This window comes from Notolepis coatsorum (genome assembly GCF_963971535.1).
Source record: "Notolepis coatsorum genome assembly, chromosome: 11".
Taxonomy (NCBI): Eukaryota; Metazoa; Chordata; class Actinopteri; order Aulopiformes; family Paralepididae; genus Notolepis; species Notolepis coatsorum.
Genome location: NC_140175.1, coordinates 40592983 through 40606447, shown reverse-complemented (window position 1 = coordinate 40606447; position 13465 = coordinate 40592983). Strand labels below are relative to the sequence as shown.

At 43.4% G+C, this 13465-nt stretch overlaps 1 protein-coding gene across 1 annotated transcript in view; it reads right to left on the bottom strand.

Moving 5' to 3' along the window:
- The window catches only part of ric1 (RIC1 homolog, RAB6A GEF complex partner 1), a 146757-nt gene that overhangs the window by 15892 nt on the left and 117400 nt on the right, over window positions 1–13465 (bottom strand). The window contains exons 12-20 of the mRNA XM_084324223.1: window positions 12155–12394; window positions 10695–10733; window positions 10252–10362; window positions 9652–9741; window positions 9101–9261; window positions 5916–6054; window positions 5472–5588; window positions 3982–4389; window positions 990–1301 (exon numbers count right to left, since the gene is read on the bottom strand). Of these exons, the coding sequence (XP_084180349.1) occupies window positions 990–1301; window positions 3982–4389; window positions 5472–5588; window positions 5916–6054; window positions 9101–9261; window positions 9652–9741; window positions 10252–10362; window positions 10695–10733; window positions 12155–12394 (1617 nt within the window). The remainder of the gene's footprint in view (window positions 1–989; window positions 1302–3981; window positions 4390–5471; window positions 5589–5915; window positions 6055–9100; window positions 9262–9651; window positions 9742–10251; window positions 10363–10694; window positions 10734–12154; window positions 12395–13465) is intronic.

Sequence of the window (13465 nt, the reverse complement as noted above, 5' to 3'; positions counted from 1 at the left end):
ACTGGTTTCATGGGAAATAAAGCAAATGACCAATCGGAAGCGCTCATTTTGCTTGTTTACTTCCTGAAACTCCGCCATTGCGATCAGGGCTCTCGTTTTCCGAGACACTAACTTATTATAGTCTCTCTCTTACCAATAGCAATAGATTTTAGAACACCTAGATTTATCGATAGCAATAGTAATATAACGTTAATGCAACAAAACGAATGCCTTTCTTTGTTAATCATAACGTTGATGCAGTAGCGTATGTCGGTGTGTTGGCTGTATGACAATAACATAACGTGTACACATTAAAATTGCGATAATCTATTCTAACATTTTCAAATCGATGCAGTTGAATTTCCCCCTTAGGATCGATGCATTGTTACACCAAAGTCACTGGCCCACTGTGTATCTGTGTGTATAATAATAATAACTTGGCTAGCATTATCAACAGCAGAGATGGGCAATAGGGTCCAGCTGCAGCGCCGGACGGCCGGAGTGCAAGCGGTGTGATGTAATTGGCAGACTCGACTGTCAATCAATGGTCTACCTGACACGCAAACTCATAAACAATGTTTCTGTACTGGAGGTGTACAGTTTTTCAATAGGAAACCCTGAAAGGATTATTTTTCTAGAAGAGCAACACAGCCAAAACATAGGCATTGTATGCATAAAAGGGGCAAAAGCTAAAGTTAAGTGACTGAACCTTTTGTAGCAGTAGTTTGATTTGATAGTTTATTTGATAGGGACAGCACATGTTAATGAACATCAAGTACAAAATACAAAATGTAAACATGCAGGGTTGTAGCAAGAGCTAATTTACACACATGCATGCACAGTACAAATATACATTTATTTTTGAAAAAAAATACTTGAAATATTTTCACTGTGCTCCTAAATATTTTTGGGTGCTCCTAAATTTCTTTGTGTGCTCCTAATTTTTTTTATTTAGGAGCACATGTGCTCCTTGGGAAAAAGGTTAGCGTAGAGCCCTGTGTATACCATACCTGGAGTATAATGAGATAGGAGGCAGCTGTATCCAGGTCCTGCGCCATGAGACACTCCTCAAACAGATCCTTGGGGTTCCCCACGGCGGCGAACAGGTAGTTCCACAGGGCGTACTCCGTCTTCCTGGCACAGTGGACGATGGTCTGGAGGAAGAGGGGGAACTCTGTGATGAACTTGGCCACCGTGGGCAGCAGCGGGTCGGGGATGGGCTCACGCGACGTGGCCTCCTCCTCCAGCACCACGTGCACCATCAGCTCCATGACGTGGGGGAAGTAGGGGAGGGAGGCGCAAGACTGGGCCAGCAGCAACGCCTGGAGGAAGCGGAGGAGAGAAGGGAGCACATTTATTATTCAGCTTTTACCTTACTTCCTCTTCATGTTGGCTTTCTATTGTTCCATTAGGACATCACTCACACACACACACACACACACACAATACACCAGTAGTATAACACAAAACAGGCAATTAATGAATGCTACATCATACCAATGTTTTCTCTAACTAACTCCGACGTTCCACCTAAATGTTTACTTTTTCTTCTTTGAATAAAAGAAATACTTAATTCAACTTGTATACCATTCAACATTAATTCCATTAGTGCTTTTCCTTGTTATTTGACCTGAATGGAAACAGCCTGACTCTCGCTGCCATAATTCTTAAAAGGTATAGTTCAGATGTTTGGAACCCTGGCCATAATCTACTTACCAATGACATTGTTAATACCAATATTAGCTCTAGCTAGTTATCCATAAAATAATGCAAAGTCAATGGGGTCAAGTTCCTGTCTGTACAAGCTGACTGAAGACAACTGGAGTCCACTTAGTGTGCACTGTGGAGTAGATTTCAGCTGTCTTCCGTCAGCTTGGATTGTGCTGAGAAAGGACTCTACCGACCAACAACACCACTGGTAAGTAGGACTCTACCGACCAACACCACCACTGGTAAGTAGGACTCTACCGACCAACAACACCACTGGTAAGTAGGACTCTACCGACCAACACCACCACTGGTAAGTAGGACTCTACCGACCAACAACACCACTGGTAAGTAGGACTCTACCGACCAACAACACCACTGGTAAGTAGGACTCTACCGACCAACAACACCACTGGTAAGTAGCAAAGAGAGCGAAGGTTCCTGAAAATCTAATCCATCCCTTTAAGTTTCAACTGTTAAAATAAAAAAACAAAGGGCTAGATCCACAAAGAATGGATTGCACGGTGCTAGTTGCACCCTTACTTACAATTCAATATGAATTGAAAATGGGGGACCCTGATGTTAACAAGACAAAAGTCTTTCTCTGGTCTTTCTCAATCCGTTAATACAAATTTCATTCAATCAATCAATCTGCGAGGTGATTGATTGAATGAAAATTGTATTCACAGATTGCACAATCGGTACAATACAGTACATCTCAATACACACAATTGTTAAGGGGATGCAGACCAGAGAAAGACTTTCGTCTCGTTTACATCAGGGTCCCCCATTTTCAATTCATAATGAATTGTAAGTAAGGGTGCAACTAGCACCGTGCAATACATTCTTTGTGGATCTAGCCCAAAGTGTCCAACCCCTCCTCTAGCCGAGTAAAACAAACCCCAGGTGATACGAGTCATGCCTGGCCCCACAGTACCTGACCGAACTCGTGTCTCCACCCCCCCATCCAGAGCCCTAAGGTCAGCCGACAAACTGCTGCTACATGTGCCCAGGTGTAGGCTAAAAACCAAAAGGGGACAGAGCTTTTTCCATAGGCGCTAGGGTGTAACGGTACACAAAAACCACAGTTCGGTACGTATGTACCTCGGTTTTGAAGTCACAGTTCGGTACGGGTTTTCGGTACAGTGGGGGAAAGTTTGGCTTTCCATGTTCCACTCAGGGGTGATGTAGTGTGCAGTAACTAATTGTACTTGTATGGCTGTCAACGAATATTTTTTTTTTTTTTATCTACTTTTTCTCCTCCTATTTTTCTCCCATCCCAATTTAGTCGTTATACCAATTCCCCCCTCCCCTTCCTGGTCGTTGTGCGCATTTGCCCCCTACTTGCCAGTCTAGGGAGCCCTGAAGTCTATCAGATGCTTCCTCCGATACATAGGAGACAGCCAGCAGCCTCTTTTCACCTGACGGCGCGGACTCTCATTGGTGAAGTGTAATGCGTGGGAGGATCACACTACCATCACCAGTTCCTTCCCTTGCTGTGCCGGCGCCCTGACCGACCTGTAGGAGTCGCTGTTTACGACGACCAGGATACCACCCACCGGCTTCCCAACCGCTGACACTGCCAATTGTGTCAGTATGTGACGACCGACCAAGCCGGAGGCACCGCTGACAGCCGGATTCGATACCAGTGTCTCTGCGGTGGTAGACAGACGCTTAGTAAGGCTGCGCAACGAATATTCTATATTGAAATTTATAATCGAATTTTGAATTCAATTCTGCACGCAAAAAAAGGTTCTGCAAGTGCGATCGTTAGTGGTTAACGTACCGTTGTATTCGTTCGGTACACAGCCGTACTGAACCTTAGGTCCAGTACTAAAACGGTTCGGATACGTGTACCTTTACACCCCTAATAGTCGCACCTAAACTGTGGAATAACCTCCCCTTCCACATTAGGTCAGCCCAGACCCTTGAGGTCTTTAAGTCCCAGCTCAAGACGTATCTATTGTCCCTGGCCTTTGACCAGAGCTGAGCCTGCCTCCTATGTCGTTACTTTTAGTCCTTTTATGCCTTATTTTTTTATTCTACTGCACTTTTCTTTTTTATTCTTATTTTGTTTTATTTATATCTGAAGTTCACCCCTGCACTTATTTGCACTTTTATATTTAGTATGTTTTGTATATGTATTTTTCTTTACTCCGTTTTATCTGTGAATCACTTTGGTACAGTCACAACTGTTGTAAATGTGCTATATAAATACAAATGTATTGATTGAATGCAACTGTCCAAGCCTCTCATAGAGCCACAGGCTCAACCCTAATGTCCCCCCAGGCCCACCTGTTCTCCCAGGTTGCGGACGAGCAGCTGTCGCAGGATGTGGTGGAGGTAGATCTGGGACGTCCTCTCCACGGTGCAGTAGGGGAACATCGCCTCCAGAGGCTCCGAGACCCCCTGCAGGCCGTCGTACAACACAGTCTCGTTGGTGGCGCCCAGCACCAGAGCGTCCTCAAACAGCACGGCCAGCGGGTAGATGTTGATGTGGAAGGGCAGCATGATCCGCCGCGACAGGAAGGAGTGGGGCTTACGGTTGTCCCGAGGGAACAGGGGCAGCCACACCTTCATGCCCGCCTCACCGCATGACAACCACAGGGCCTCCAGCAGGTGGCGCTTCTTCCTGTTGGAGCGGCAGGTGGTCCATACGTTCTCCACACACTGGGCCAGCACCACCGGAGGACAGAACGGCAGCTGGGACAGGGGAGAGATGGGGACAGACATTGAAGACCCGGAGTTGTAAGGGCTTACGACCTCAGAATTGCATGCATCTACATGGTATTAGGATATGCATAATTAATGATAATGAGAAAAGGATATGTCTCATGGTTCTTGAAGGCTACTGTGACACACATTGGATAAGATTGGAGCCTGGTCAGTTTCTCAACACTAAAGCAACCAGTGAAACTAGACCTGTGCCATCAGAGTGCTTAATGTGCCTAATCCATGCCGTTGAAGTGCAGTTAATGGTTTTTAAAGTTTGGTGGAAATCGGACAGCGCATTCACAAGTAACAAATAATTTCCTCTTTACCACACGTTTTTTTATTTTTTATTTGATTGGATCTGGCGGTCATATGGTTTCGTCGATCAATTATCTAAATTACACATTTGAAGATTTTAGTTCCCAAATTCCACACTGAGTTTGGTGAGAAGCAAGTGAACATGCTGGGGAAGTAGGTAAAAAAGTGTTTTTCCAATCATTCAAGATGGCAGAAATTCCAATATGGAGGACTTTGTAGGTCCTTATGGCATAGTAGTTGTGCATCTCTGGATACCAGTTTCATGACTGTATGACTAAAGGATGAGGAGATGAACTAACTTAAAAATTGAAAGTTCAGCCTGATGTTAGAAGAAAGGTCATTGGGTCACTAAAGTCAATATGCTTCTTCCTCTAGGGGTCATGAATGTACACAGCAAATTAGAAAAGATTTGAACGAAAGGTATTCGAGATACACTAATTCTAAAATTGAAAGTTTGGCCATGATGTTAGCCCTAGAGGAAAGGTCATGGGGGTCACCAAAGTCAATAGGGTTAATCATCTAGGGATCATAAACATGATAACTATTTGAGTTATCATGTTCACAATCAAAGATTTTAAGTTTGGACTCATTAATTCATTTCTTATAACCAAAAATTATCACTGCTATCAGAGACCACATGACGAGGCCACTAGATGACAAACAGATGAAACAGACAGGTGTCAGACAAAGGAAGTGATACTGGAAAATAAATAATGGGAGGGAGTAGCTTGTGGTCCCAAGGTGTGAGGACTCACCAGCTTCTTGTGGTTGGTAGGGGTCTCCTTGTCTCGTACCTGGGGTCCCGACCGGTCCCTCTGCAGCATGATCAGCTGGCCAGCCAGGTTCAACATGATACTCTCTGCCATGCAGGCCTGGGACAGACAAGACGCGCAGTCAGGTGTCAGAGATACAGAGTAACATCAAGGATTTACCCCTGTGTTTGTGTGTGAGGGTAGCCATCAATTCATTCTCAAGTCAATGACTTTACAAAGTGGAATTTCTTTTTTGAAAAATCTTATGTTTTCTAGGAAAAGGTTCTAATGTGTATTCCATTAAGAGATGGAATAATGTCCCACAGGGACATTAAAGTCTCATCTTAGAACAAATCTACTATCACCGAGTTGTAATTTAAATTAAGAATTGATTGAAATGAAGGTGAATTATTACATGATGCGTGTGAGTGAGTGAGTGAGTGATACCTGCTGCGGGGCTTTGAGTGTGATGCCGGTCTCTGAGCATACGGAGGTGAGGGTGACGGAGACCACTAGGGCAGGGTGGGGGATGTAGCGAGACATGGACACCTCCTGAAGCAGCTCCACACTGGCTGACGGATTGGGACTGAACACACACACACACACACACACAATGGTGAACTTGAAAATAAACATATAGACCTGCTCAAAAGCAAGAGGTTGAAGAATTGTTTACATTATAGAGTAGTTTAAAGTAGGAGTAAAAAAGGACCACAGTGGGAATAAGTAGTTGACTTTACGAGTTTACGGTGTATTTATACTCCATAGTTATTGAAGGTTATACTGTGGTTCCTTTCTTGTGTCTATTTGGGGACTAGAGGTGTGTGTGTTTTTAACTTGGTTGAACCTCTTGAACCTTCTGGTTAAATACCCACTCCAATACCCAATCCATACCCACTCCAGAGAGACTTTAACAACATAAGAGTGTGACGTCCAGTCTATTGAACTGTTGGATGTAAAGCTGTGACTCCAGCTCGGTCATGTGATGTTAAACCCACTGCTTCTCCTCCAAGTCTCTGTACGTACCAGGCTGCTCAATGACACCATTGACGGCAGCCATTCTACCCCTGATGGGTGTGTGTGTCTGTGTCTGTGTCTGTGTGTGTGTGTGTGTGTGTGTGTGTGTGTGTGTGTGTGTGAGATCAGGAGATTTTATGCTGGACCAGGAAGAAAGCAAGCCATTCAAAACACACATATTTGGCGATGAACAGAATGTGTGTGTGTGTGTGTGTGTGTGTGTGTGTGTGTGTGTGTGTGTGTGTGTGAGATCAGAAGATTTTATGCTGGACCAGGAAGAAAGCAAGCCATTCAAAACACACATATTTGGTGATGAACAGAATGAGTGTGTATGAGAGTGTATGAGTGTGTGTGTGTGTGTGTGTGTATTTTGGAACTTGGGGACTTTTTGGGGGAAGTGAGAGAGAGCGCTACTGGCAAGACGCTTCACAAATCACGAACACTTATTTTAGATTATAGAACGCAGAGACTTTCCTGGCGAAAGAACGTCACAATTGATAAGATGACAGACACCCTTTTATTCGTAATGGTGGCTAAGCTTCTGAGTGCGTTCAGCAAGAAAACTGATGAAAACTGCAAAATTGTAATGACCCTTCTGTGTTACAAACATTTAATTAATTCATCATGGTTTTGTTTTAGGGACACATAGGCTGTAGTAAACGGGAGAGGAGGAGGGGAGAGCCGAGTGCAAAGTGTCAGTGCGCGTTGTTAATTCTGTCCGCTTGTCATCGTGCCCAAGCAAGCTTCAACATTTTATTAATCATCTACATTTGGCAATACAAGATTAATATACAACGTTAAAGATCAATGTAAGCCAGTGTAAAGTAAAGTAAAGATATTGAGCATAGATTTGTAAAATGTGCAACCCTACTTTCACCTAGTGGTATGAGACGTATTCTTCGTATGGCTGCGTGTACCGCACCGTGAAGGCCGTACCGTAAATTTGCGGGACGAATACATGTACCGTTACACCCTATATATGTGTGTGTGTGTTCCTACCTCTCTATACTATAGACAGGTGGATCAGTGTATATATACATATATATGTATATGGTGTCCCCCAAGGCTCAGTACTTGGTCCCCTGCTCTTCATCCTCTACATCCTTCCACTTGGTCTGATTCTCCGCCAACATGGCCTCCGTTTTCACCGTTATGCAGACGACACTCAGCTCTACCTCTCCACCAAGACTATCACTCCAGCCACTCTCTCCACCCTCACCACCTGCCTCACAGACATGAAAACATGGATGCAAAATAACTCTCAAATTAAACTGCAATAAATCAGAAATCATCATTATCGGTCCAAAATCCCTCACCAGCCACACCCAGGATTTCACCCTAAATATTGATGGTTCCATTGTCACCCCCTCCACTCACGTCCGTAACCTTGGCATCATCCTGGACTCCACCCTTTCTTTCCTCCCCCATGTGAACCACATAACCAAATCGGCCTTCTATCACCTCCGGAACATTGCTCGTCTCCGCCCCTCCCTATCACTCTCCGCTGCTGAAACACTGGTTCATGCATTCATATCATCAAGACTAGATTACTGCAACAGCATCCTCTACGGCTCACCAAACACTATTCTCAATAAACTCCATATGTCCAAAACTCTGCTGCCCGCATGCTCACCTCCACCCGTCGCTCTGATCACATCACCCCTGTCCTCCACGACCTCCACTGGCTTCCAATCAAATACAGGATACATTTTAAAATACTCCTCATCACATTTAAAGCCCTCAACAACCTTGCCCCTCCCTACCTGTCCGACCTCCTCCACTGCCACACGCCTACCCGTCCGACCTCCTCCACCGTCACACGCCTACCCGTCGCCTTACGTCTGCCGATGCCAACCTCCTAACACCTCCCACGACCAAGCTCCGGACCTGGGGCAACAGGGCCTTTGCTGCTGCTGCCCCCTCCCCCTGGAATGCCCTCCCCAGCCATATCCGTGATGCAAACACCCCGACATCTTTTAAATCAGCCCTCAAAACTCACCTTTTCAATCTTGCTTTTGACCTCTAATTGTCAGTTTTATTTTATTTTGTCATGTATTATTTTTGTTCGGTTTTTGTTCTGTTTTTTTGTTTTGCCATAGTTTGTCTCTCCTGCCCATGTAAAGCGTCTTTGAGCACCTGGAAAAGCGCTATATAAGATAGATGTATTATTATTATTATTATTATTATTATTATTATTATTATTATTATTATTATTATTATTATTATTATTATTATTATTATTATTATTATTATTATTATTATATGTGTTCCTACCCGTCATGTCTTCTCTCTATACTATAGAGACAGATAGAGCAGTATATGTATATATGTGTTCCTACCCGTCATGTCTTCTCTCTATACTATAGAGACAGATAGAGCAGTATATGTATATATATGTGTTCCTACCCGTCATGTCTTCTCTCTATACTATAGAGACAGACGGAGCAGTGTATGTATATATATATGTGTTCCTACCCGTCATGTCTTCTCTCTATACTATAGAGACAGATGGAGCAGTGTATGTATATATATATGTGTTCCTACCCGTCATGTCTTCTCTCTATACTATAGAGACAGACGGAGCAGTGTATGTATATATATATATGTGTTCCTACCCGTCATGTCTTCTCTCTATACTATAGAGACAGATGGAGCAGTCAGATCTGAACATGATAATCATGTCCCTGAAGACGTTGAGCAGCAGGGTGTCACAGTGGAGCTTGGTCACAAAGGCAAACACATTGTCCAGGTTAGAAGACCGCAGGTACAGCCTCAACTAGAGAGAAGAGAGAGAGAGGAGAGGGAGAGAGAGAGGGGGGAGGGAAAAGAGAGAGGGGGGAGGGAAAGGGTGTCAAGCGTGGGTACTAATTCATTTATTTTATTTATTCTACATTTTTTGGACTTCATGGTGTTTTTGTTTTGTTCTTGATTCATTGTGATGTTTCTTCTTGACTTGTTTAAAGAAGACGTGTCCGGCCCATGGGGACATTAACGTGTGTTGTCGGGCCGTACAAATAAATTTTATGCGAAAATAAAGTGTATAGAAAAACAAACACGTTAACAGGGTCAAAACCACTAATAACAATAATCTGCTGATAACAACATTCTGCAATAACCAATCGACAGGCATGTCAGTTTTCCATGTACTCTCGTTTAGAGGTCTCACCTCTTCTTGCTGGTCGATGAAATTGTAACAGGCCACCACCACAAAGTCATTCCACCAGGCCAGACCACCCGTTACCGTCATGTTCTGCTCCTAGAGACCAACAAACAACAGTTAGCCTCCATGTCCAATAGAGGTGAAAGAACCATACTGGAAGTTGTAACCAATTTTCTAATAAGCACATAATATGCAAAATTTTTTAAATAAATAATAAAAAAGCAACTTATATATAATATATATAAGTTGACTTTAAAAAAAAAGTGGACTAACAGTGGTTTTCATATATTTAATAATCATAGCTACAGGTAAATCAAACAGTCCCCTCAGACCTATTTAAACCTTTACAACACCAATCAAATTGGGCTGTAATACAAATTTACAATTGCATGATGCATCAAACCTTTGCCTAAACAAAGTTAATACAGAATTAAATCTTTTGATGGTTTTAATTGTTACACCCCTGTTAAACTCTAGAGGGCACACACACACACACACAAACACACAATGGCACAGAGACATCAGTAACTGTATTGACAGTGAGGTCACTGCCCATGTTAAACATGTTAAACAAGCATCATTCTCTAGACTGGTGATAAAGCTTACCTGAGTGATGTTACCAAACAGCTTCCACTTCCTGGTGAATAAGGAGTAGTGTGCAAAGCCCCGCCTCCCTGCTACTGCCATGCACTGACCTGCTGTGTCTATGGCTGCATACTGGACATACAAATACAGACGTACACAGGCAAACAGGGTCATCATTTACACACCGACCAGATGAAAACACACACCCATGTTATGCAAACAATGTTATTTTAACAGTGTGGAAGTGTCATGGACACACATACACACACAATCCATAGTTGGAAAGTGCTTGTGTGGTCGTATTGACCAAGTCTATTGATTTTACTATTCATATACACAGCTCTCAAACATGCTATATAAACAACCCTGTATACATACTCGTGACTCTGTAGACTTAATGCATGTTGTGGTATTTATTTTCTACGTACGTACACACACACACACACACACGTTTATACTCTTACCCGTATAGGCCAGTTGCTCTCTAGGTATGTGCTGTGAATCTAGAAGAGGAAAAGTAAATAACACATGAGAACAAATGCATTCCCATTGTGTTTCTGCATATTAGTATTTCTACTGTCAGCCTGTACTGAGACCACCACAGGTAGAAAATATAATCAAATCAAACAGAAATCCATTACACCCACTGCCAACACCTGTTCCGGGTACTGATCTTTTAACTACTGGCTAATACAGAGTAGTAATCTGTATTAATAAAATCTAATTCCTTTACCGTCGTGTTAAAACGTGGCTCTTGGTTACTTGGATCTTCATTGGTTGGAAGACTCGACCATGTCAATGTATCATATTGAACAGAGGGCAACACCACAAAGCAAGATACATGTAATTAAAGTAGAGCCTTAACACAGTGAATCCTGAAATCCAGACCTTGCAGAACCTGGAATATCTGTGCTGCGTTGCTAGTTCCAAACAGTAATACTGACACTTTGTGTACATTGGCCCAAAGGATAGACTGGTCGGTCACGTACCAATAGTGGGACTGATCCATCCTATATGGCTATACATGTCCACACCTAGCCCCTTTCGTGACTGTGATGCACGCCAACAGGGTTTGGACGAGTGAATCCACAGTCACTTGCTAGTCCATAGCAAACCAAACTAGATTTACCATGAAGAACTGGTTCTGCCTGAACCGTTCATTATACAAGTATCACAGAGAAATGTCAAGGATACTCACAGTTGCACGAGGGTTTCGGACAGATATACGTGATGGTTTGAAAGCTCGCCGTTGCTAATAAACATTTAAAAAAAAATTATAAACATGTAAACATCACAGAGGCAGCGTTGCATCAAAATGGCTTCTTCTCTTTTTCTGCATTTGTGACATGCCTGCGCTCTTCTTCTGCATTTGTGACATGCCTGGTGCGCACAGCAATCACAGCGCAAGCATGTCACAAATGCAGAAGAGAAGAAGCCATTTTGATGCAACGCTGCCTCTGTGATGTTTACACGTTTATAAAAAGTATTTTACATGTTTATTAGCAACGCCAAGCTTTCAAACCATCACGTATTTTTGTCCGAAACCCTTGTGCAACTGTGAGACTACTTTTGAAATTTCTCTGTGATACTTGTATAACGAACGGTTGGGGCAGAACCAGTTCTTCATGGTAAATCTAGTTTGGTTTGCTATGGACTAGCAAGTGACTGTGGATTCACTCGTCAAAACCCTGTTGGCGTGCATCACAGTCACGAAAGGGGCTAGTCCACACCAAGGCTAAACTGATACTGGTCCATCCTATATGTCTATACATGTCCACACCATGTGTGTTTCTCATACAGATGGGAACACACTGATGACGGATCCTGAAGCTCACCACACGGAGACAGACCATCTTCTCGAGTCGCCCTCTCCATTCTGCATTGAGATCATTACACCCCACTCCGTAGATTCTTAATGTCTTACCTGGACCACGTGCCAGTGCTTGTGTCCGAGTAAAGTGCTGAGTCCCTGAGAGAGAGAGGAGGTGGGACTGGGAGGGTGGGGGTGCGTTGGGCTGCCGTCCCGCTGGTGGGGGTGGATGTGCGGGTGGGGGTGAGGATGGGGAGCACCATGCGTGTCCGAGGCGTTGTGGGCCTGTGTGGGGTCACCGCAGGTCAGGTAGAGGCGGTCCTCCCCATGGAGCAACACCTGCTCCTGATTACTCTGGTGTGAGAGAGAGAGAGAGAGAGAGAGAGAGAGAGAGAGAGAGAGAGAGAGAGAGAGAGAGAGAGAGAGAGAGAGAGAGAGAGAGAGAGAGACACAGAGAGAGAGACAGAGAGAGAGAGAGGGTGTAAGGAATACTCAGTCCTATGATGAGTGTATATATGTGTAGCTAAGCATAGAGAGGTTAGCTAGGGCTACAGGAGAGACAGATGGTGAGACTTCATGCATGCATTTTGTCTATGGGTCTGCACATGTCAGTCAGAACAACCTGGGTGTGTGTGTGCTTTTGTGTTTGCACATGTATTCTAAGGTCAAAGTTTGTTCTCTTCTTATTTTGCTGTGCTCAGGACATTTCTGGCTGTCAACCTTTGGGCAGCGAATGCATGTTACATGCGTGTTATGATGTTATGGTGCATGTCTAATCTGTCATGACTCATGATGTGCTCTGTCCATGCGTCCATGACTGAATTGTGCCCTGTATCCCTATCTTATGTCCTACTATATGTGGCTTTGTTTTTGTTTTTATTGTAATGTTATTTATCTCGCTTGTACTTTTTTACATAGGATTTTAGCCTGTACCTTCTGGCAGGGGGACTACCAATGGAAATTAGCCTTTTTGGCTAAAATTGGGTGCATTTACGTTTTTAAAATATTTATTAATGTACACTGTCCCCCTTGAACAAATAGTAAACCTAACCCAACATATATCCCCTCCCTACTCGCTTGGTTCGATAAACGTGCCGCTAGTGGGCACTGGGCAGTCTTCTAGTTTTCCTATTTCTGACATTTGTTTCAAGTTTGATATGACATTGCTGGATCTTGAGTCATATTTGATCTGCAATGCCTAGTTTGACAGTTTGATCTGAAGTTCAATGGTACAGCAACACATTGTGTTGGTGGTTCTCTAGTGACATCTAGGGGCTGAAACTACTTATGGTGCATTTCCACTGACCAGTTCCTTTACTTAAGTAAAAGTAGAAATACCCAGACAAATGAGTATTCTGGTAAAAGTAAAAGTCGAAGTATTTGCTATTGCATGTACTTAAGTAACTAAAGTAAAGGTATGCATTC